The sequence below is a fragment of the Peromyscus californicus genome, unplaced genomic scaffold (assembly GCF_007827085.1).
Source record: "Peromyscus californicus insignis strain IS unplaced genomic scaffold, ASM782708v3 Scaffold_12__1_contigs__length_115047231, whole genome shotgun sequence".
NCBI lineage: Eukaryota > Metazoa > Chordata > Mammalia > Rodentia > Cricetidae > Peromyscus > Peromyscus californicus.
The window spans coordinates 90,985,262-91,011,026 of record NW_026294413.1 but is presented as its reverse complement, the minus strand read 5'-3'; the positions used below and the strand labels follow the sequence as shown (position 1 = coordinate 91,011,026).

The window sequence follows — 25,765 nt, the reverse complement described above, 5'->3', positions numbered from 1 at the left end:
ACAGCAATCTCTGGCTATGGAACAAAAGGGTACTGAAGCATTTCTCTTGAGTCCCAGGAGAGATTCCTAGAATGGGAAACCTGACTTGTGAAGAGTTATGAGGAGATCTGGTTAGCAGGGAGGCAATGTCAGTTCCCCATGACATCAGGGGTGTCTCATGCCTGGACATTGTATTGTATCCTGGAGACTTTAGAATGTTATCTGATGTCACCTGTGTTGTAGCAACACCAACTGCCTTTGGACAGTTGGTTCAGTGCCCTTACAGTTCAGCCATGAACATGTTGGGAAGACTCAGGACTCTATTGGGTCGAGAGAAAGGAGAGGGAAGAGAAACCAGAGAGAGGCAAACACAAGCTGGAATTCAGCACCAATGTGAACGATCAAGAAAGAAATGGTCCAGAAGATGGTACAGTAAGTTGTGGGCAGGAAATTGGGATGTTCCTGCAGGACATGGGCTTGAGCTGAATCTTCCAGTAATGGGACACAGGAGGTAGGAGTCTCTGGGAACCAACTGGACTTTCCTGCTTGTCGTGGCTCCTGAAATTCAAGGATTCCAGAAGAGTAATTTGTCTGTCCCAGAAATCAGGAGCGAGTAAGGCCAAAGCTGTTGTGCTGGGAGATCTTGCCTTTCAATCCTACAGGAGGGTAGGGGTTGAGAGGGGACAAAAAGGACAGCATTAGGGTAGGAAGTTCAAGTGAGCTGTGCCCAGCAAAAAGCAGGTCATCAATATACTTCAACCTCAGTGTCTTCATTTATCTACAGCCAACCAGCTCTATGCACCCTCCTTTGTCACTGAGGTGTCTTGGTGAGGATGGTGACCATATTCTGCCCTTGTGTAGCTTCTCCATTTTTGCCATCTGCTCAGAGTGACCAGTCAGGATATTTTTGCATCTTTAAAGACCGGAAGGCTTGTGGACTGTGTCAATTTTATCTTGCATTTGAACCCTGCAGCCAAGTTAATTGCGGAGTGCAGAGCTGTTAATAAGCCTGAGGAGGCTCTCTCCTTAGTTACCTAAAACATGTGCTAAAGGAGCAGAGGAAATCAGCTGGCTGAGACACCTATCTCCTGTCACAGAGATGGGAGACCTAAGATGCCTAGCGGGGGCATCTCAGTCCAGGGCAAAATTCTTTGGGGTGTCACTGAATTGCTTGCTTACATCCTTTCTCAAACACCTTCTCAGGTCTCAGGGTGACCTGTTCATTCTCTATGTCTTGTCACAATGCACATTCACTTGTGTTCATTCATCTCCCCACAGGGGCCTCCAAGGAGCCAACACCCACTCCAACCAGCCTCACAAAGAAGCAAGTGAAGCAGAAGGTGGAGAGCCTGACCACTCAGCTCCAGGTGATGACCGCCCAACGCAATGATCTGAGAGATCGCCTCATCTTAGTAACCGAAGGATCCTTGGACAACAGGTATTTACTGTTTCAAACTCCATGGTGACTGTCTCGGTTCCACAATTTCACCCTTAGTTTATTTTGTCTAAGAAACAGGCTTCTGGGAGGTTGGGTGTCCCTTTACCCAACACCATTTCTCTAAATGCTTCCCTGAAGCAAAACCTGACATAATGGACAGGAGTGAGATGGGGACATAGACTTCTTCTGCTTCCTCCAAATGAATATCAGAGCCTGTGACCTGAATCACATAACTCAGGATTTGAGGCAGTAGTGTGTGAATTCCCAGCATGTATTTGGAGAGATCCTGTCAAGTGGTGGCTAGTGTGAGAATGCTGTTATTTTTTTTTACTTGCCTGGAAAGACATTGTGTGCTGGATGCTTCTAGTAGCAGCTGGAGAGTTTTTGTACCACATCTTAATATGTGACAGCAAGGCCTGGTACTGATGTCTGCTGCTCTTGGTCCTCTCTAAGATGACACAATTGCATGCATTAATTTGTCATCTCAATGAGAGCATTTTATCACCTTTCCCTCTCTCAGTTTCTCCCTCTGACTCTCTCTCTCTCTCTCTCTCTCTCTCTCTCTCTCTCTCTCTCTCTCTCTCTCCCTCTGTTTCTTTCTCTCTCTCTCCTCCAACTTTCTGTATCTATGTGTTTGTGTGTTTGTGCATATGTGTCCCTCTTCACCCTACAATCAAGGGTCTATGGTTGGACATGAAGTGTTGCTTGTCTCGGTATCTAGGTGTTGTCTACTTGGTGTACTGGGAGCCCCATTTTGAGTAGCATAGCCCTTTGTCAGTGTGTTCACCTTGGTGTCAACTGGGAATGCCCTCCGGGAATTTATGAAGCTGTCATAATATTGAGTCCCATCCTCTGAAATGCTCATGATGTGATTTTAGCCGCCATGGCAATGTAAGCACCCTGGAATGAGAATCTCTTACTTGAAGACAGCAGAAACATCACAGTTTCTGGTGGGCCCAGACCTGTGATAGACTCGTGGGAACTCCATAGCAAGCTGTGCAGGACTCCTGAGGGAGCATATTCAGTCCCAGCTGCATCCCTCTTAACACCCTGACTCTGCTGGCCTGGGACCAGAAGAGCAAGTGTAATAATCAGCCAGAGGTCCCAGTACATAGGAGCCATTTGTGGCATCTTATTAATTCCAGTAATATAGAACATACACTGAATTCATGTGAAACTTGAGGCCTGTATTCATGGAATTCTTTGCTTCTGGGCCCAGGCCCTACCACAGGCCAAATCCTTTCTGGGAAAAGCTCAAGATGGAACATCAGCAGGTCATGTCAGCCCTGCAGAAGTTTGAGAATGAGAATTTGGAGGCCTCACAGAAGCTCAGTGAGCTGACCAAAGGGAAAGTCTTCCTTTGGTAAGTGCTTATATTGGCAGGGACCCCAACTGTTGTACAGGAGCCAACTCCAATTTTCTTTGTGTTTGAACTGCAGGGTCTGCAGATGTGCTTCTAGTTGTTCTGCTTCTTAGCCAGCAGCATTAGCAAGCAGCCTTTGGACTTATGCCTCTTTACTTAGGTTTGCTAAGGTTTAAAGAGACTACTAGCTCTTCCAAGCACCATATTGTCATTCAGTAGCCTCCAGATCAGTGGTTATTAACCTTCCTAATGCTGTGATACTTTAATACATTGATTCATTGTTTTGATGACCCCAAACCATAAAATTATTTTGTAGAATTGTCTTAAGTTTATTTTGCCACTGTTAATAATTAATGTAGACATGTAAATGTCTACATAGGACATCTAATATGTGTCCCTTTTGAAAGGCTCCTTAGATCCCAAAGGGTTCACAACCCACATACTGAGAACCACTGGTTAGATGAGCAATTGTCCTCAGGAGAGGGTTGTCAGGCAGGAGCTGACTGATACAGGATCTATGCACCCTTTGGGTCTCCTACTTCCCCAAGTGTACTTGCACATTACCTTCTGGTGTTTCCTCTTGACAGTGGACTGATTCGGACAGGTGGAGTACTCCTCTTGTTTATGGAAGTGCATGAATTTCTGTTATTTGGGTGGGGGGGTTTCAGAAATAGTTTGATTCTTGCAGGAAATAACTGTTCTCTGTTTTTGGCCTTGAGTGCAACTGTCATTACTGTTAAAGGTTCTTGCTTACCTCTTCCTGTGAACCTGGCATAGGGTTGGGTTGTTGAAGCATGGTATTGTGGGTGACCAGAGGTGGCTGACATGGTCTTACTATTTGGAGTGTGTTTCCAGTGATCTGCAGAGCCGGCTCCTGATGGAGCAGAGTCAGCTCAAAAAGAAATTGGATATGCTGAGGCAAGAGAAGGAGAACATACTGGAGTTTTGGGTCATGGTGAAGCACCACCTGGGTGACTTGCAAGTGCTCAGTAAGGATCAAGAAGAGATCAGTGACCTCCAGAACCAGCAACAGCAGGTAGGGACAGGCAGCTGGGTCACAGTTAGGTCCAGCATCATTTACTTATGTAACCTTACCAAATCTAACCATCCAGACACCTGTGCTCTATCTCATCACTTTCCTCATTCATACACCCATCCATCCACCCACTTCATGTCATAAAATTGTTCATTCTGTGTCTGTGCATTAGTATTTCTGAGAAGTGAGTCTCCTCTGAGAATCTTGGTCATTGGCATGCAATCCCTGATACTCTTCTTGAACCTGTAGTCAATGGGGAGAAACAGGTCAATCACTCATCACACAGCTACATGTCATTATGATGGGAGGATTGCTATACATAGAATTGAGTTCAAGAGTAAAAATTTTTCTAACCATCTCCACTAGTTCAAGAGTATTCCCCCATAGGCGATTTTAGTTCCCAGGAATGGAAAGCTGAGTGTGGGGACTTTGCTTAAAGGCTGGTGTGCTTATTTTAAAGATAACTGCTCCTCTATCACTTCGTTGTTTTAGTTTCACCCCTTTCTCTGTCTCTCTCTGTCTCTCCGTGGTGTGTGTGTGTGTGTGTGTGTGTGTGTGTGTGTGTGTGTGTGTGTGTGTAATAGAGGCATGTGGGAGTGCAGTGTATATTTCATGTGGATGACATCTAGAGGAGACCACTGGGTTTCTCTCTTGGTCAGTCTCTGTCTTATGAACTTCAAGCAGGCTTTCTCATGTGCCCATGAGCTTGAATTTTCGTGAGATTGACTGACCAATAAGCTCTTGGAATTCTGTGTGTGTACTTGCACATGTGTGAGAATGCATTGACTATAGTATACTCAAACCTCCAATAAGGACACAATCTTGTAATGAACAGGAGCAGCAAAGAATGGAAGAGAGACTCCAGAGCTTGCTGAAGCAGAAGGAGCTGGTCACACAGCAAAAACACCTGGCAATAAAGCTGCAGCATCATTTGACTGTCTCCCAGATGAGGTAGGAACCCAGGCTGAGGTTGGAGTATGGAACAAATTGGGTCCCCTGTACCAGGGCTCTCTGTCCTTTGTGGGCTTTTGCTTATCAGCAAGACTCCCTGCTCCAAGCATGGGTAGACCAACTCAGAACTCAGAGTATTATCCTGGTCCCGTCAACAAGAACTCCTGTCCAGCAAACAATATGTTTGATACTCCCTGGGTCTGTACACTTGTGTCCCATTACTCCATTCTGATCTCTCTGGTATGTTCTCAGCAGGCTTTCCTTGAACTCACAGAGCTCTGACTGCTTTTGCCTCCCAAGTGATGGGATTTAAAGGTGTGCCTCACCATATCTGACTGAAATTACATTTTTATTCAGGATTAGCACCTGTGGGATGAGATTTGCTCCCTTGTCACCATTTGATGTCACACTGGCTGTCTTCACTGTTTGAGCATTTCCCATGTAAAGTGTACTGGGGATATAATACGTTTAGTCATTGGCAGGATGAACCCAGGTAGATGTCTCTGAACATTCACCGAGGGTTGTTGAACAGACTCCTCTAGAGTGCCAGGATGTAGATTCCCAGCTGTAGGCCTAAGGATAACACAGCTCTTCTTGTTTATTGCCAGAGACAATGCAGTGACAATGTTCTCAGACACATGGCTCAAGAAATACTGCTCTAGCATGACAGGCTCCATCTTGTGTATTACCTGGTTGCAAAGTTGTAAAAGTCTATGTATATAAAATGAGGTGGTCTTTTAAAAATTATTTTTTATTCATTTTACATACCAACTACAGATCCCACTTTCTTCCCTCCTCCCACTCCCCACTCACCTTCTTCCCTGACACTTCATCTTCTCCTCCAACAGGGTAAGATCTCCCATGGTAGGACAGTTAAGCCTGATACCTTCTGTTGAGGCAGGAGCAAACTCCTCCCCACTTCATCAAGCAAGAGCAAGGTGTCTGACCATAGGTAATGGGGTCAAGAAAGACAGCTCATGCACCAGGAATAGATCCTGATCACACTGCCAGGGGCCCCTCAATCACAACCAGCTCCACAACTGTGGCCCATATGCAGAAGGTCAAACTGTCAGTCTAAATTTCCTGAGTTCTTTTGAGCTTGGTTCAGTTGTTTCTGTAGATATCCTTATCATGATATTTACCACCCTTACTCATGAAATCCCTCTAAAAAAGAAAAGAAGGAACACAGCTTGGAATTTTAAGGTTTTCTCTATCAAACCTGTGATAGCATTGTACAACATGGAGAGGAAAATAAAATAATATCAATTAAAATCAGGAATAAGGACAGGTGTATGTGATTGTTCATGTCTTTAATCCAAGCTCTTTGGGAGCACAGGCAGGAAATCTCAGGCCTCTTGTAGCCATCCTAGAATATCTATTTAGTCAGCCAGAGATGCATATTGTAACACTGCCTAGACAGAAATAAACAGAAATTGGACAAGAAAAAAATGAGGTAGTTGATGAGAAACTCATCATGAACAGTCTGTGTATCTCCATTGTGCTATTATATATGACTTTAATATGCTACTCCTTTTATTTAAATGATGTCTCTATACTGTAGAAAAAAGTCCAGGTCTTTCTCATTAGAGCACAGTACATATAGTACTCATATCAACATCTGATACTTGTTAAGGGCAGAAAATAACTCAAGGCCCAACTATTCTGTGACACTTATTCCTTAGGTGTACATACAATGACTGCTGCCAAAGATCAGTGTTGACTGTCCAGCACAATTGAGTTTTTGTGATATCACTGAATGACAGGTGATGTGGTGGATCCCCACCAGGACTCTGCCCTTACTAACTTCCTCCTCTAGGTCAGAAAATCTCCAAAATGGGCTGGAACAATCCACAGCTCAGGATGAGAGCCTCCTGCCGACAGAGCTGCTGCAGCAGGAGCAATAAGTGTCATAAGCAAGTGAGCCATCATGACATCCCATTCCCAGCAACACGGCATTTGTGGGGTGGAGTTCTTCCTTGATTCTGCTTTCCTATGTGTGAATAGGCCCTGAATTTATCTAGCTAGTGACCTAGCAAGGCTGTTTTTAGATCTGATTGCCTTTTCCTCTCTCACAGCACCCTTTATGAGAACTGAGGAGGCTGAAGGAATCCATAGTCAACTAGAAACCCTGACATTCTCCACTCTATGATCAAGGCCTCCTCAGAACAAGACATGTACTACTAGTTGTGAAATCACCAGTGAGGCAAATATCATCTGCCCTGAAGATCATCCATCCATAATCTGATCCATGTGTCTATTGACTCACTAGTTATGGAATAAAGAAACCATCAAGAAGATGCTTGAGATTCAAAAAAATAAACACCAAGAGTTATGCAGAAAAAGCTGACATCTACCAGCAAGTGTTCCCAGTGAGGGCCACAACAACATGGAGACAGAATATGTTTCCACTCATAGTTACTCTGAAAGTTTATTGCTACAAACTTTTGGTAGCTGACTGAGTGTTGAGCCCTTCATATGTCGAGGGAGATATGTCAACAGAGACTGTGTTGCTGTCATTCTGCTATCCAGACAGACCACACAAAGGAAGCATCATATTCTCACTCCAGTCCAGTGCGGGAACTACTCAATTTCATGCACAGGTGATGGTGAAGTGAATTGTTCTGAGAGATGGTTTACGAAGGATGTCACCATGAGCTGTTATGTCTTTTGGTAACAGATGCTCCCCGTGTCATTTTTTGCTCTTGAATGGGCACACAGACACATGTTGGCAGACAGAATCATGTAATGGCCAACATGGCATAAGATCAACTTTGGCAAGGACTTAACCTAGACGCCCCAAAGTGGCATGACTACACTTGTCTTGAAGAGGTTATTTCAATTCAGGGTTGTCTTCCAACTTCTATCCAAAGCCAGCCACAGACTGCAGTATATCTGCATGAAGAGAAAGCTTCTTATGTAAATAGTTTTGGTTTGTTTTGGGGTTTGCATGAATTTAGGTTTTGTTGTTCTTTGTTTTGTTTTGCTGTTTTTTTAAATTTTTTGGTGCTTTGTTCTTTCTTTGATTTTATATTTTGCTAAAGCTATACATTGGATATACTAAACACCCCTTTAAGGCCCTATTCAGTCAAATTTCTCTAATTTCACAAATAAAAATGATTTCCAACTCTTCATTCTTTCCTTTAAATTTTTTACTGAATTTACTTACCAACCACAGATCCAACTCTCATCCCTCCTCCCTCTCCTGCCTGCCACATTTCCCCCACACCTCCTGCCTTCCTCCAACCGGGTAAGTTCTCCCATAGGGGACAGATAAACCTCGTACATTCTCTTCATTCCAAAAGTAGCTTTGTAGTCAGGTGTGGTGTCACACTCCTGTAACATTAGAACTCAACAGACAGAGGTGGATCTCTCAAAGTCCCAGGAAACTTAGGCTACATTGTGAGTTCTCAGGTAGACAGGGTTACAAACCAAGATGGTATCTTGGGTGTGAATCACATGGCCTACTCCATGAATATCTACTTCATGATGGAAAAAGATCCATATAAAACACCTGACTTCACATGTCTAGCTACTTCAAAAAACGGAGAATAGATACACACATGTTCATGACGTGATCATTCATATCAGATTTTTCAGAAATACACCTATGTTTTCTAATGCATCTCAGGAAGTGAGAACATTTGTTACAGGAGTGTAGAAGAAATGAGGAAACCTATAGATATCTGCCTTCCTTTTCCTGAAATACAGCACCAGTGACAGTGGCAATGCAGGGGTAGTAACCTTCTAGACATATTGAGATGTGGTCTTTTGAATGTGCTCTTGCCTTGACCATTCATTTTGCATGGAAATCTTTGAGATTCATTTACTTGTACTTATGTATATGGGTATTTTGTCTGTTTTCTATGCACCACAAGCAATCAGTTTGCACTGAAGCCAGAAAGGGCAATGGATTCCACACGGAACTGGAGTCACAGAAGTTTATTAGCTGATTTCTGGGTCCTCTGGGAGAGCTACACATCCTCTTAAAGGATGAGTAATCTCTCCAGTCCCTGCACTTGACTTTTGTCCTTCTAGCCTCTCTAGTGTATTAGTTGGACTGGATTACACCTAACCAAAGAGAGATATTTCTGGAGAATTGTAGGGACAGGACCATGAGGTAGGCATGGGAGATTACTTGGGATGCCAGGCATTCAAGCAGAGTGCTCCTGGGTTCAGGATCATCGCTCAGCATCTCTTAAGTCTGAGTTGGAGCAGAATATGTCACCTCTCATTTAGATGACAATGCAGAGTAGGCCCATCAGATGAAATGCAGACTTTTAAGACCCGCCTGGGGATGGAGATGGGGTAAGATATACCTGTGATGCACCAGCTAAGCAGTGTTAAGTGGAAACTTCACATTTGTCTGGGTGGATGGTATCTGCAGCAAAAGCCACATGCCTCTGGCGGAGAGTGTGTCTCTGCAAGGTTTGAAAGGGAGAGGGATGGTTGATGCTACACTTTCGCCACAGCAGAAGTCACAGTGTATTGAGGAAAGGTTTCTTTCAGATGTGGGCTTTATTCTTCTGAAGTTCTCCTGGAATGGATCTGACCTGAGACTCACAGTAAGTCAGAGAGTTAATGTGTGAAGCAATTATCCTTGTAAATTCAAGTCTGTGTCTCTCAAACCATAGCTTTTAAGATCTCTAAAGCCAGAGAAGCAGGTGGTTCACTTTAGTTCCTTCCTTTCATTTGTCACTTTCTCATTCTTCACTGACTCTGACATAATACCTGTAGACACACTGGAACCAGCTGAGACTTCATTCATCCTACATTATCAGTCACTGAACTGCAGCATGTGTTTCCCTGTCCATCTTTCCATTATTGGGAAGGAGCCTATGTTCAGTCATGCCTTACTTCCATGTGAATCCTCAGTATAGCTTTGTTTCTTTTAATAAATGCTACAGATAGATTAACACAGTTTCTTCTCCTTGTGTTTGTGGAGGGAGATAACAGTTTACTTTCTCAGACTAAACTGTGTAGAGTGTGTAATGTGGACTGGGGTGTTTCTTCTATGTCAGATAAACATGCCTAGTCTTCAATGCATTCTGTCAGTTACTCACATGGTCATTCTTATGAGGGCTAAATTAACAGTTAAAGCCCATCTTGATGTCTGCCCTGTAGTAGCTGTAGCAGATGAATGGAGTTACAAGCCAGGAATACAACTTGGAGACAGAATACTTCCCTAGCATGTGCAATATGTTAGGTTCAAAATTAGTACATTATTTATGACGGGGATGGAAAATTCACCCTGTTACATCCTATGAAGTGAAATACATCAAACTCTTAGTTATCGTAGAAGCTTTAAAATTCTCCCAACTCCAATTCTTGCCCTTCGTTAACTGTGACAAACATTCATTTTGAGGATAAATATTTCCAAAGTAGGATAGATATACACAGAGATCATATACAGAGATATGTAGCTTATTAAAATCTGTGGCTTTGATGATGGACTGGAAAATGTCTAAGCAGGTAAAGGTAATGCAGACAAGCCTGGAGACATGCATTTCTATCCCTGGGACCCACCTTATTGATAGAAAGAATAAAAAAAATATCTACCAGAAATTGTTCTCTGAGTTGCATGTAGTTGGGGGTGCCAGGTCTTGACCCACTGAAACTAAGACAACTGTCTTCCCATTTCTCATTTATGCTAGAATATCTCCATCTGATGCACTCATATCAATATATTACTACATGTTCATTCGAGTGATTTTGGACTTTTTCTTATTTTAGTTTGGCAACAAGGAACCATAGAAATATATATCAAATCATTATGAGAAAAACAGATTAAGAGAATGTGGTCATCTTGAATTTGTAGATTTGCTAACCTTTGTTACTCCCCAAATGCCTCAACACATCTTCTAGAGATGCCTCACTAACATTTATGGTCTTTTTCTTATTCTCTCCAAGAGCCCATACATTGTTGTGAATGTCAAGACAGTCTATATGGCTTGCCCGTGCCTCACTGATGCTAACAGACTCCTCTAATGAGGATGACATGTTCTGAATGATTCAAATTTGGTCCAGGTCACTATCATTGCCTTCTGTTGTCATCCATATTCCTCTTAGCTGTGAGCAGTCTATACACCACCCAGAGCCAAGGAATCCACAGAACTCCTGAGTATGACCCTGGGATGAACATGGTGAGAGTAGAGAACTAATGGCTGCAACTTGTCCAATGACCCACAACCATGCTCTGGCACATGTGTGCAAACACACATATAAATATACAGATGAATAAATGTATTCAAGTTTTGAGAACAGAATTCCATACCTGGCAACTCTCAACCTAGTCTTGTCAAGTGACACAGACATTTATGGGGAAATGATGAAGAAAAACCATGTTTCTGTCGAGATTTCTAAACAAATGTTGGAAGAAAGAACACGAGGTTGCCAGAATGTTGCTGGGGGAGACCACAAAGGCTTTGGATGTTCTGGAAGGTTTGTTTCACATACAGGAAAGATGAAGACTTGGATCTGTGCATGTCAATAAGCACACGCGCACACACACACACACACACACACACACACACACACACACATCTCTGATGTTTTCTAAATGGATAGAGTGCTGTGGGATGGTCTGTATGTCAAATGTGTTGCTGATTGGTCAATGAATAAATCAGTGATTGGCAGTGGCCAGGCAGGAAGTATAGGCGGGACTAACAGAGAGAAAAATTGAGAGAACAGGAAGCTGGGAGGGGAGACACTGCGAGCCGCCATGAGGACAAGGAAGATGTAAAGTACCGGTAAGCCACAAGCCACGTGGCAAGGTATAGATTAATAGAAATGGATTAATTTAAGCTGTAAGAACAGTTAGCAAGAAGCCTGCCACGGCCATACAGTTTGTAACCAATATAAGTCTCTGTGTTTACTTGATCGGGTTTGAGCGGCTTGGGACTGGCGGGTGAGAGATTTGTCCTGACTGTGGGCCAGTCAGGAAAACTTTAGCAACATAGAGACCCTCAGTGAGGAAACATTGACAATGTTGTGACAGTAGAGGGGAGACAATGTCTTTCCCCCTTTCTTCCCTACTGTCTCTGTCACATTCCACTACCATTTAGCACTATTGCATTCTATTTATTTTATTGTTAGCTGTTAACAATCTCTTTTTCTTCTCTTAATATTTTCATTCAGCTGACAATTATGGAGGTTATAAGTGTCAGCAGGCACAAAGGGTAATACTGAAGGGAACATCCAATAAAGATGAGCTACCAGGCATGGTCGTGTGGTGACATGCCACTGATCTCAGCACCAGACAAGTAGTAACAGAAAAATCAGGAGTCTTGGGCAAGCTTGGGCTACAAGAGACCCTCCCTAAGGCAATCCCTAAGACAATAAAATAAATAAAAATGAAGAACAGCCTGTCTTCACAGTGGAGAGAGAGCTGACAGAGCAATATGTGGAAACATGGCCTGACTTGACCCTGTGTGCTGTCTGGTTCTGTCTCCCAGAACATGTAGCATTTGGGGAGTTGAAGTCTCTTATTTGATAGACCAGCCTGGAGATCCTGCAGCAGGCAGAACCCTCCCTAGCCACACAACAGAGCCAAGGCCTTGGAGACAATTGCTGGGCCTTTGGACATGAAAGCATTAGGTATGAGTCAGGGATGCTCTCCAACCTTACATACAGTCATAAGCATCTTGGATACTTCCTACAGGAGATTCATGTGGGCCTGGCTCACTGGAGTCTTACTGATAAAGTGAACAGTGTGCCGAGAAGGCTTATTATATTATTGGCCTGGCCAAAGTGTCTAGGCCAAAGTTCAGGAATCTGCATGTCACCAAGACCATCATTGGCAGTAGTTATCAACCTTCTGAATGCTGTGACAGTCTTGGGTAGACGTCATTCCAGGGAGAGAGAAGCTGCCTGCATGAATAAAGGAAGCTTAGACAGCAGGTTCAGTTCACAATCCTTGAAACCAGAGAAATCAAATGCCATGGGATGACAGCACTGTTTTCCCAAGCAATTGCTATTAGATTGTTGTTGGAAAGCTCCCAGGGTCACTCATGTCTGTGTGTGTGTGCCTGCTCTGAGACCTCTTGCTTTTCCTCATAGGGATGACCTGAAACAGTCAGAATTTCCCACAAACATTATGAGCTTCTTTTTCTTTCTGATCAGTAGAGAGGAGTGCCAGGACCAAGACTTGTTGTGTAGAGACCTCTGGAGAAGCTCACTTGTAGAAACCAACCCTGGCCCTGAAACCAGAGCCAGTGAAAGAAACATACCCTGGCCCTGAAACCCAAGCCAGTGAAAGAATCACTTTAGTCCTGAAACCAGAACCAAGGAAACACAACCTGACCCTGAAACCACAGCCAAAGAAACACACTTTGTCCCTGGAACCAGAGCCAGTCAAAGAAATACACCCTGGCCCTGAAATTAGAGCCAAAAGTCTAAAAAGGGTCAGTGAAAGAAACACACTTTGGCCCTGAAACCAGAGCCAACTCTGTCCTTGACCAACTAAAGCAACCAATTGCTGAGCAGGAAAACCAACCAATCCCTGAGCAGAAATATCTTCTCCCTGAAAAAAACTCCATCCCTAAGCACCTATGTCTGTTCATTTATCAGCTGAGGCAGCTCTTCTCTTGGATTCCACCTTCAAAAATAAATCTCTTTCTTAAAAGATTTTTAGGTGAAGGTAGATCTTTCACTTGCTGGGAAGCTCCTTTGGGAGCAGAGCAGTGCAGAAGAAGAAACAGATACTTCTGCTGGGAAGCTCCCTTGGTAGTGGGCAGAATTAACAACTTTATGTCAGAGCCTGAGCATATTGCTACATTTCTGGGAGGGGTTCTTCTTTTGCAGAGCAAACCAGAAGAAGTAACACCTTGGGCTAGAGATGAAAACAAAAGGGTATCTCTGCTGGGACATTTCCATAGGGGTGTAGAAGTAACCAACCGTCTTATTAAATAAGAAACACAGCGCCAATACAGAGATAAAAGCCAAGAGGTCAGAGCAATAGCTAAGAGCTAAACACCTTACCCTTCACTATCGTGGTGGTCCGACCTCACCGAAAGAGACCCACTTCCTGTTTCTGTCTTTTATTTTTTTATAGAGTTTCTGTTCAGCCTCCTCATTGGATGTAAAACCAACCACATGAGCTCCTAGTCACTGCCTGTCTGTACAGACCTCCAGGTCTTCTATGGTTGGTATTGAGATTAAAGGTGTGTGTCTCCAATGCTGGCTGTATCCTTGAACACACAGAGATCTACCTAGCTCTGCCTACCAAGTCCTGGGATTAAAGGCATGCACCACAACCGCCCAGCTTCTGCGATGGCTTGCTATTAGTTCTGACCCCCAGGCAACTTTATTTATTAACATACAAATAAAATCAAATTTCAGTACAAATAAAATATCACCATATAGGGGAGCAGAGCAGCAGAAGAAAAGGATACCTCTGCTGGGAAGCTCTCTTGAGGGGGAAGGGGCAGAGCAGAACTGATCTGTAATGACTCTCTCTCAGAGGGAAGTAACATTGCTACATCCTATCTGGAGACCATCTCCCACTGCATCCCAGCTTCAATTATACCTTGACTTTCCAACAAGTCAGTGTACTTTCTCCTCACAGCTGTAGGTATCCAGGATTCCTCCCTTCACAGCTGTAAGTATAGCCTTACTACAAGTCAGGATACCATTTCCTCCAGAGCTGTAACAATTGCTGGTATGGCCTGACTTCCTGACAAGTCAGGATACCACTCCTTCCAGAGCTATAACACTTGCAGGCACAGCCTGACTACCCTACAAGTCAGGATACCTTTCCCTCCAGAGCTGTAACAATTGCACCACCTTCAATAGTAAGCATATTACCTGCCTGGAGGCCAGGTTCCTTGAAGTAATAAAAAGGAAAGTAACCAGATCTCTGGAATGCTCAAAGTAAGAGGAAGTGTATTATATGGCAGGTGAACATAGATTAGAGGGTACCAGGAAGTGGGGAAGTACCGGGTGGCTCCCAAAAAATCCAAGGCATCTTTCTCCTACAGGATTTGTGTTCAGGATTATCATTCTATTTTATGCATAAGACATCTGAGCCATCCAGGGATGCCTAGTGACTTATGCTGAGGATGAGATCTATCTCACATTGGGAACAGGGATATTGTGATGGTTTAAATAAGAATGGTCCCCATAGGCTCCCATATCTGAATGCTTAGTCATCAGGGAGTGGCATCATTTGAGAAGGATTAGGATGTGTGGCATTTTTGGAGGAAGTGTGTCACTGGGGGTTGGGGTTTGAGGTTTCAGAAGCCAGGGGTGGCCCAGTTCTCTCTTGGCAGATCAGGACGTAGCTCTCAGCTACTGCTGCAGCAGCACTGGTGCCACCATGATGGTAATGGAGTAAATCTCTGAATCTGTAAGCAAGCCCACAATTAAATCTTTCATCAGAGTTGACTTGGTCATGATGTCTCTTCACAGCAAGAGGACAGGGACTTAGACCTTTAGCAGAATCTTCTAGCCATATTTCTGTGCTTTGGTCTGTGGGGAAGAGGACGGCAGCTGCTATCTTGCACACCAGTGCTGGCAGATCTGAGTCCAGCATAATTATTGGTGCTATGGCAAGCTCCCACCTGCCACCAGTTTCAGGGGCATCAGAGAGAGTTTGTAAAGCTCCCTCTGGCTGCTTTATAAAACTGGAGAAGTAGTTCCCTCTTCATTGACAAGTTACTTTTGTGGAGGTGGCAGGGGATTGGGAAAATAAAGAAGATTATAGCTGGAGCCATTAGGACCACTTCTAGTACCTGGATGCTGTGCTGGAGAAGACACAGTCTTGCCTGATGCCCATTCTCTACCTGAAAGGCATCATGGGCCTCAGGAGTGCTCAGAGGGCACAGGTGAGCAGCAGTCCCAGCAGCCCCTGTAGCCTTCCTGCCCTCCATCTCATTTCAGCTCACTGAGGGGGCAGGATCTTGTTGAACCCAGTGCTCCATCTGTGTCTAGCTGGTGACACTTTCTCTCTTATCCTTCTGCTATGATAATGGAGAGGCTCCTGGAAAGGGCACCTTGGCTGCAGGTCAGTTTGGTGTGAGATAGTTAGCAGGGAGGTGAGGACTGTAAGGTGTGACATTAGCAATTACTTCCCCAGAAAGTCTCTTGTATCTTGGAGAGCTCTGGCATCATCTCTGATATTTCCAGTGTTGTGGAGATATCAATGACCCTTGGGGCATTTGTCCAGTGCCTATGTGTTTCAACCAAAGACATGTTGAAAAGACTGAGCAGGATACTAGAGAGAGAGAATGGAAAGCACAGAGATACCAGAGAGACACCAAAGGAAGGTGGGCTTTGGCCTCAGTGTAAAACAGCAAGAAATCAATGTTCCAGGGGAAGGCAATGTGATTCCTCGACAGGGGGTTGGGAGCTTCCTGGAGGAGTTGGACTTGACATGGACCTCCCAGGAAGAGGGCTCAGCAGCTCCTCTGGGAAGCAATGGGCCTATCCTTCTTTGGGTTCCCAAAGAGTAGACCCAGAGTCAAGGATTTCTGATGTTTGTTTGGCAGAGCCAGGAGCTTACAGACTGCTCTGCTGGAGGTCTTCTGCTTTCCCTCTGAGTGAGGAAGGAGTCAGGGGAGCTATTTTAGTACCATCACTGCTCTTCATCCCCACTCCATTCCTTTAGGAATTGTTGCACTAAAAACAGGGAGAGGAAACTGCCCTGGCAAAGCCTGAGGTTCTCATACTTCACATCACAACCACTAGCAGGGCAGGAGTCACCAAGCATTGCTGTCTGCCAGGGAGTCCTAAGGTGTCTGAGATCCCAGCTGCATGGGTGGCACCCAGATCTCCAGTGTAGCCTGAGAGCTTTTAGAGGCAGTGTATGAGGACAGAGACAGTCCGTTTCCTGACAGCACAGGGTGAGGAAGTGTTGGTGAATCTGATGACTAAGTTTTGTCCTGCATGACATTTCCATCAATATGTAGGTCTGAAGCATCCAGGAAGTGACTTGGACACCCGCCCCCCATTCCCTAAGTGCTTGTGGATAGTACCAGTTTTCTTCTGGCTCTGACAAAAGAGGACTGAAGACTCTGAAGCCAAGTCGCATTCTGTGCAACTGTGAATCAGCCCAAGGAGATTGTCTTGTGCAGGGAGGCAGAAGAAGTAGCTGAAACCTGAGTCACCCCCTACCTATAAAGGGGTGGGTGAATTGATAGCCATGGAGTGGGGTGAGACTCCACTGGGCTTTCAGATCCTGCTAGGGCAGAGTCTCATCTGCCAGTCACTTTCTGAATGTGTATGCTTCTGTGTGTCATGTTTGCCTGAGATGAAGCAGTGTGTAGGGCATGTCCTGTCCCTTGGCTTCTGGAATCAGGTATTCCTGAGATAGCTAACCTTGGCTACTATCATGGCTTGTCAGCATAATACACCATCTAAAAGGACACAGTACACCTCATGTCACTCATTTGTTCTGGGGTCAAACAAGTACACTTTCTAACCTCATTTCCTAGAAACTTTTATTTCTCAACTAATTGATTAGAGATCTTAGGAAGGGAAGAGCCATTCCCTGGGCTGTTTTTGAAAAGTGAGTCTTGAACTCTCTACAAATAAGGAATGAAAAGGTTCTAATGAGGCAGAGAGAGACCTCTGGTTTTGTAAGGAGGAGGTGCAGAATGGCATCCCCTGTGTCCATGGGAATGCTCCTGGAAAGGGCAACTATTGGTTAATTAGGGAAGAGCTCAGTGGCACGTAGGTGAAGTCTGTTGGCAGTGACCCTAACAGTACCTTCCCTGAACATTCTATTCTACCCTGGAGAGCCCTGAGCATCCTCTTTGATGTCACCACTGTTGAGGCAACCCCAACTGCCATTTAGGGCATTTGTACAGTTCCTCTGGGATTCACAAAGACATGTTGGTGAGACTGAGAAAGCTACTTGGGAGAGAGAATGGACAGACTAGAGAAGAGAGAGAGGCAGAAGGAAGCTGGCCAACTGTCTCAGGGTAAAACATCAAGAAATAAATGTTCCAGGGGAAGGTTCAGTGAGTCTTGTGCAGGGAATGGGGAGCTTCCTGGAGGAGGAAGGCCTTGAGCTGGGCCTTCCAGGAATGGGGCTCAGCAGCTGGGAGACTTTGGAAAACAATGGGGCTATGCTGCTTCTCTAGGTTCCTAAAGAGCAGACACAGAAAAGGATTTCTGGGGTTAGTTTGGCAGAGATCTAGAAATTATCAAGTCTGCAGCTACTGTGCCTGGGGACCTCCTTAATTTCATTCAGAGTGTAAACAGGGCAGCAAGAGGCACAGAATGATAGATGAGGAATCTCTGTCAGGATAGAGTGTTACTGAACTTCACCCTCAGCAGATTCCTTTATGTTCCATGGATATCTAATTATAATAACAGGTATATTAACTCCCTTGGGCATTCACCAAGGTTCCAGCCATTCAGTTCCTCTTGGTACTAGACACAGATGGTCAAGGCTTGGTGCTGCTAAGCACTATGGACTCCAGGACTTTCCTGCACCACATCAGATATGAGCTGAGGTTGTACTTCAAACCAGCATGGCTTCCAGGGCCCATGGGACTGCAGTGGGTGTTGAGGCACATATCTAACCATTGTGGTGGGGGACCCAGATGTGGCTTATGTGCCCCAGCTTGAAGATAGCTGCCCTGTTCTTTCAGAGCTACTAAGGTTCCAAGCACTTCTTCTTCCCCAGGCCTCTACTTGGGACTTATTGTAAGTATTACAGCTTTAGGGGGAATGGCTTCCCCAACAGAAGTGTTACAGCTCTGCCCCAGCAGGCAAGGTTTCCCCAGTGCAAATTTAACAGCTCTGCTCTGGTAGGGGGAGGTTTCCCAATGCAAGTGTTACAGCTCTACTCTGAAAAGTATCCTGGAAATCAGGAGACAAGAAATTCCACAAAGTCACACCAAACAACATAACTCACACAAGATACTTATTGAGATGGAAACCCCAAGAAGGTGGCTCCTCTGCTTTGGTGAAAAGCCACAAGGAACTGAGCATAAGGCAGTCTATACAAGGGGTTTCTTGGGGGTGTGGAGCTTTCCAGTTTGACCTGGGATTGATGAGACTTTTGTGAACTGATTTGGGGGCAAGCTCAGAGATTGATAGGATTCTTTTTCCTGGCCCAGGTCAGGGTCAAAATGTTCTTTCCTTGGCCCTGGTCTCAGAGGCTTCATGGTCAAGTTCTTTCCTTGGCCTTTTTACCCTAAACTTAGCACTACCTCTCCTGGCCCTATGATATTCAATTATGTAAATATAGTTTTTTAATCTACCTCCACGAATGACTGGGAAGGCATCATTTCTACTCTCCACTCACTGAGCAGGATCTGGACATGAACAAGGTGGAGAAACTGACCATTCAGCACTTGTCATGAGGAAGAGAACACATTGGGATTCAGGAAGAAAGGAGAAGACCACATGCCACCCAAAACGTTGACAATGAGAACCACTCACTTGGCACTGGCACTGGGCTCTAGTCCTTGAAGGCTGCTTCCTCCCTGTGATCTCACAAGACCCCTGCAAAGCAAATGAGCCACAGACCACTGACATCATCAATGAAAGCTTTGTGTTGTTCCCAAGTACCTCCCTGCATAGCAGCCCTCTGATCATAATGACATGTAGGTGTGTGATATGTGACTGACCCAGCTCTCTGAATGTACTGCAGCTTCTAGGAGAACAAGAGGGTTTGCTTGACAATTATCCAGTTTCTTGCAAGAGGCTAACTCGCCAGAAAGACTTGGGAGTGATCACAGAAATCAACAATTAGATGGTATGTAGGTGGGAGTCTGGATGGATGGGTGGATGGTTATTTGTGTGTCTATATGTTTATGGTTGGAAGGTGGGCACCTGCCTCCGCTGTCTCAGCCTACCTGCTGCTGCTCAGCAGAAGGGTCACAGATCATCTCATGGGCCTCCTTCAAGAGCCTCTTCAGCTCCTCACAGGACTCTTGCAGTTCAATCTGCTCCTTCCACAGCAGTCTGTTCTTCAGTCTCAACACATGTACACTCTCCTTCCGCTGAGTTCAATCTCGAAGGACCTGGCTGTGGAGGTAACTGAACAACCGCCAAAACATGGTGAGCCCCAGCCAGTCTCCTTTGCCCAAGTACCACCAGGGCTGAAAAGTCCCAGACTCCCAGACAGCCCAAGAATGGAGCTCTCAGTAGCCAAGCCAGCATCACTTAGATGCAGGCCAAATCCAGAGAGTAACCAAATTCCATAAAGATTCAAAGTACTTCTGAAAACCCTGATGCCAAAAGGGATCCTGTCCCCCTGAGAAGAGGGTGCAGCCCACACCTGTGTTTAACTGTCCATGATACTGGGAAAGCAGGAGCAGGTAGAGGGAAAACACTCTCGGAAGGAGGGAAAAAGTCCCAACCAGAATCAATTCTGTCTATGGCTACCATGGAAAGCAGCTCTGTGAAGCCCTGGTCAGAGCCCCAGAGGTACTAGGATACCTGACACTCTCTTCATGGCACAAAACATTTTTCTATCAAGGGTCTCCCGAATATGGCAGGACATTGCTTGGAGGGGCTCAGTGTCTTTTCACACTTAGCAAAACTGAGTCCAAGGGGCACAAGGCCAAGGACAACATGTCAGACTGCTTGCTAAGAGGCAGACAGGCAAGAACCAGAGCCCTCACTAGGGTGAAAGAGAAAGACGGCAGAATCAGTCCCCCAAGATAAATCCGGCACATACCTGTAAGATACATTCTCCTCAATCAGCTGTTTGACCTTGTTCACACCGTCACTGATCTCCATGAGCAATTTCTGCAAGTCCAACATCACCTGCTTATGCTCCTTTTTCAGCATCTCAAAAGAATTCAGCCTGTGGTAGGTCATGGTCCCAGGAGAAAAGGACCCCATGAACACAGGCCACAAGGATCATGTGGAATCAGGCTATGTTCTGGACTCCTCAGCCCCATGGAAGCCACAGCCTGACACTTACACACTGGGACCTCCTGGTGCTTACTAAACTTCCTATCATGTCCTCAGGCCAGAAGAAGAAGGTTGTCCAAGGGACTTATCCAGGATGCATGAGCACCCTCAGTGGACTTGGAGCTATAGATTATCTCTCTAAGAAGATCCTGGGAGTCTGTGCCACATATCTGGTGCCATGGAAAACCTATGGTGACATTTTTCCTGTCTTTACCACAGGGATTCCCATGCCTGGGTACTCCTCCTTATACACAGAGGACCAGAGCATACATTGAGTATTTCCAGGGAGGAGTCCCAACTTCAGGAAGGCTTTATAAACTCCACAGGGCCGGGTAGTGGTGGCGCACGCCTTTAATCCCAGCACTCGGGAGGCAGAGGCAGGAGGATCTCTGTGAGTTCAAGGCCAGCCTGGGCTACAGAGTGAGTTCCAGGACAGGCTCCAAAGCTACACAGAGAAACCCTGTCTCGAAAAACCAAAAAAAAAAAAAAAAAAAAAAAACCCTCCACAGGGGATTCCAATGTTCCATCAAAGTGAGAACAGTGGCCAAGCTTCTCAAAGTGGAGCTCCCTGGTGTCATCACTGGCATCCCCTGGAAAATGTGAAAATGGCAAATCCTCAGGCCCTGCCACAGACCCTAGACCTCCAGTACACACACGCACCCTCATGCCTTTTAAAACACAAACACACACACACACACATACAAACACACACATGCACATACACGCACATGCACACACACACACTACATATACTCAGAATGCACATGAAATGAAGGGAGTTTGCACTGTCTCAGAGTATAAGAAGAAGCTGAGAAAAGCCTCAGGCTATTACTTCCTATACACACAAACACACCACATACAGTCAGGATGCCCATGAAATGCTGAGAGGTGGAACTGCCTCCGAGTATAAGGAGGAGGACAAGGGAGAAGCAGTGAAAAGCATCAGACCTTATAGCCACAAACTGAGATGGATGAATGGGACCAGGCCCCTCCAGCTGCTGCCAGGAGCCTTCAGCACACAATCATCTGCTGGTCAAGTACAAAGACTCACCACAAACTCACAGAACCTAGCATCTCCCAGAAGCCAACACCTGCCAAGGCCTCTTGAAATGCATGTTGAGAGCTCACACACTAATGTCCCTATCCCCAGACTGTAATTCAGGCTACAGGCTCTGCTTTTCATTTGGATTAATTGAATGGCCTGTGTCTCTATCTCACACCTACCCAGGTTCCAAATTCTGCCTCACCAGTGTACTCAGGAAAATTAGTTTAGGCACCAGGACACCCTGGAGGTTCAGCCTCCTGTTCCTCAGGAAAGCTTAGCTATACACTTTGGGGTCAAGATGGTCAGCAGAGAAGTGCACATAATGACTACCTGTTCTGCAATTCCTTGTCTGTATAACTGGCCAGGATTCCATGCAGTTCAATTAGCTCCTATGTTATACTCTGTAGGTGAAGGGTAAGTTTCTCCAACTTTGTCATCTGCTGCTCCTGCTCAGTGGAGGTGGATGTTTGGGTTGGTGTCTTCCCAGTAGTCCCTGCAGGAAGATAAAGGAAAGTGAACTTGTACACTTGAATGGCATAGGGCCAGGAGAATCCATGCTAGTCCCAAGAGGAAGCCCCGGGAAGAGGAAATTCTAGGGACCCACTGAGGGCCCCAAAGAGTAGGGCAGCTATCCTCAAATTGGTTCCATGAGTTATGTATCTGTCCTCAACCACCATGGCTGGGCATTTGTCTCCCTCTCTAATGCAGTTGCCCAGCCCTGGAAGGCATAAGATAGCCCAGTCATGTAGATTTGAAGGACAGTGTCACCTCATATCTGATGTGGTCCAAGCAAGTCTTATTGTCCCTACAGCTTAGCAGTACTAAGTCCTCATCACATGTGTCCAGGACCAAAGTATCTGAATGTCTGAGACTTTGGTTGATGGTCAGGGGAGTTTCCCTCCCTTCTTATTAGCATCAGATTCCCATGGAAATTGATGGAATCCACTAGGATGAAGTGCAGCAACACCCTACCCAGAGAAGATCACCTAATTAGTTACCACTTTGCCCCTGCTATCCCTCCTTTCCACTCAGAATGAGATTAAGGATCTCACAGAAAAGCCACTTCAGGTTTGAAAATTCATGGCTCTCCCAAACTAACCATCAGACATTGTTAACTCTGGGTCTGCTCTTAGGAAACCCAGAGAAGCAGGATAAGTCCATTGCTTCCCAGAAATTCACAGATGCTGAGCCCCACTACTGGAAGGCCCAGCTCAAGCTTCACTTCCTCCAGAAAGCTCCCACCTAGGAATCACTGTGCCCTCCCCAGAACCATTTATTTCTCCATGTTTTACAGTGAGACTGAAGCCAGCTTCCTTCCACCTCTCTCTGGTCTCCCCATGTTCTCCATTCTCTGTTCCAAGCAACCTTCTCAGTCTTGCCAACATGTCTATGGGCAGTGAAGGAATACCCCACAGTCACCTGGTGTTCCCACAGCACTGGTGACATCAAGAGAATGCCAAGAAATCCCCAGATTATAATAGCTCGTCATGAGAAGGAACTATTGGGTTCACCAGCAGTATCCCTCACCTACCTACAAACTACATCTTCTGCAATTTACTGGAAGCCATATTGCCCTTCTCAGGAGCCTCCTGAAAAACGTAAGGGAAGACCTTCATCACCTCCTCATTACAAACCCAGGGATCTCTTTTTGCTTCATTATAATATATTCACTACATCATGGACAGGAAGTTGAAGATTCACTTCCAAACACATCCCAGGAAATGGCTTATCCAACTCGTGAAACCTCTAGTCAATAACACAAGAAAAACAGGTTTCTAGGTAACTAAGGATAGTGAGGAGGAAAGTTCAGTCCCCTGAAAGCAACAAGCACATTGCTGAGAATGCACAAGGCTGTTAGCGTGGTGGGAGATTGGGGTGTCTTGTCAGAACAAAGATAAGTACCATAGTTGATGAAAATTACCTCTGAACTTCAGCAGAATTCATTCCAGCCATCATACAAACCAAAAGTGTGTTAACTATTGACATGTCAGGCTGGAGATACAAGAACCAGGGTTCCCCAGGGGAACCCTCAGACACAAGAGCAAAAACTCCCATGAAGAATGATGGGCCATCCCTGCATTAAAGTTTGAAGAAAGATGAATGGCTATTGAGAGGCCACACACAGATATGCAATAGCATTTACAGAAAATCAAATGTGTCATAGTCATAGGGATAGTATGTAGTGTGTCAGTGCTGTTGTACTTCACCTAGAGCTACATGAAAGCCAAATTCCTTGATCTGGAGCCTCCTGTGACAATGTGCATGCCTTTAGGAAAGGGGACACAGCCAGCTTAAATTACAATATGCATCGGAGCATGAGAGAGGCTGGCAAAGGGCACACGAGGACAGATTATTAGGGGACCTTTACCATAGACCTTTCCCAGAGCCACACTTCACACTTTTGAATTTACTGATAGTCCTAAAATGAAGAGCTAGCACCATGTTCAGGTGGATTGAAAATTCACCAGAAGTCTAGACTGTGGCTTCAGAAGTGTACTTGGTAGACCCCAGAAAAATGAGTGATGTGGGGTAAACTATGTCCATTCAGATGTTATATCATACTGACAACCATGTTAGAAAAGGTTAGGTAATCACCAACTCTAGAAGACAATGGACACCACCACCCTACACATTACCTCATCTCAGTCAATCCTGACACACTAAAGGATTATCAGGAAGTGACTCACAGATGAGTCTTTGCCCTAGCTGGTTCTGAAAGATGACTTGAGTCTCTCACTCTGTGGATGTCAGTTCTCACATCTTTCCATAGGGAGATGGGTGTCTCAGAAGTTACCTGGCTTCCCCTGTCTCCCTGCACAGGGTGACCTAAGATGCACAAGCTTCAGAGACCTCAGCCTAGTCCTTTCCTGGACATAATCCTGGAGATAATTGCTACTCTCACAAGTACTCAAGTAGTATAGGGATGCCCAAATCACTTGCATGATGCTTCAGAGTCTCATGTTAATTGGGAATCCATGCAGCGGTAGAATATAGTCAACAGATTCACAAAGCCATCTTCACTGGCAGCCCAGGACACCTAGACCCTGTAAGAAGGGGACAGTGTCATTCCAAATCCACTGAATCTAACAGTTCTCAGGCTGAACTGGATACCTGGGTGCCACCCACAGCTGGGAAGTCATAAACTTAGGGGGTCACTGAAAGACAGCAGCACTTGGTACCTCAGTCCTGCTAGTGTCTACAATGTAAAGTAAGACAAGCTCAGGCTTTGCCAGGGCACTCTCCTGTCCCTGTTATTGCTGGCACACACCCTAAGGACGCCAGTGGGGGTGAAGTGCAATGATGGTACTGAAATCTAAACATTCCTCTGTGTCTCCTTCCCCACTCAGAGTGAGAGCAGAGGGTCCCCAGCACAAAGACTACAGATTGTCAGTTCCTGACTATGTCATATTAACCATCATGAACCCTTGATCTGGGTCTGCTTTTTAGTAACCCAGAGAAGCAGGATAGGCCTATTGCTTCTCAGAAGCTCCCAGTTCCTGATTGTCTCTGGCAGGCTCAAGCCCATCACACCCAGAAAGCTCCCCAGACCCTTCCCTGAACTCACTGCATCTTCCCCAGGACCATTGATTTCTCCATTCTTTCCAGTGAGACCTACGGTCAGCTTTCTTCTGCCTTGCTCTGGTATCACACAAAATCCATTCTCTCTCCCAAGTAGATGTCTAATTCTTTACACAATGTCTATAGGCAAACTGTATAGGCATTGAACGAACATCCTAAAGGCACTTGGTGTTGCTACAACACTATTGACATCACAGGGGATTCCAAGAGCTCTGTTCTCCAGGATACAACAGAATTCCCAAAGAAGGTACTCCTGATGTCACAAGGAACAGCCTTTGCCTCCTTGCTAATAAATTCTCCCTAAACTGACCAGAAGCTGAGATTTCTTTCCAGGAGTCTCTCCTGTGACACAGGTGAAGCCATTCAGTACCTCCTCTTTCTAATGCTAGGAAATTGTTTCTGTTTCCTTAGAGTCTTTTCACTACTTTACCCATGGAGAGCTGAACACTCACTTTATAAGCACTGCCCAAGAATGGACCTTCCTCTCCTTAACATCCATACTCA

General features: G+C 45.3%; 1 protein-coding gene across 1 annotated transcript; it reads left to right on the top strand.

Annotated features, from left to right (window-relative positions):
• The first annotated feature begins 1,208 nt into the window (after positions 1-1,208).
• On the top strand, positions 1,209-19,216 carry LOC128106976 (disks large homolog 5-like). Its single transcript, XM_052732343.1, has 5 exons — positions 1,209-1,417; positions 2,637-2,780; positions 3,636-3,816; positions 4,652-4,767; positions 6,843-19,216. The coding sequence occupies exons 1-5, from the start codon at positions 1,209-1,211 to the stop codon at positions 6,859-6,861; spliced, it is 669 nt and encodes a 222-aa protein (XP_052588303.1). The 3' UTR covers positions 6,862-19,216.
• The last annotated feature ends 6,549 nt before the right edge of the window (positions 19,217-25,765 follow it).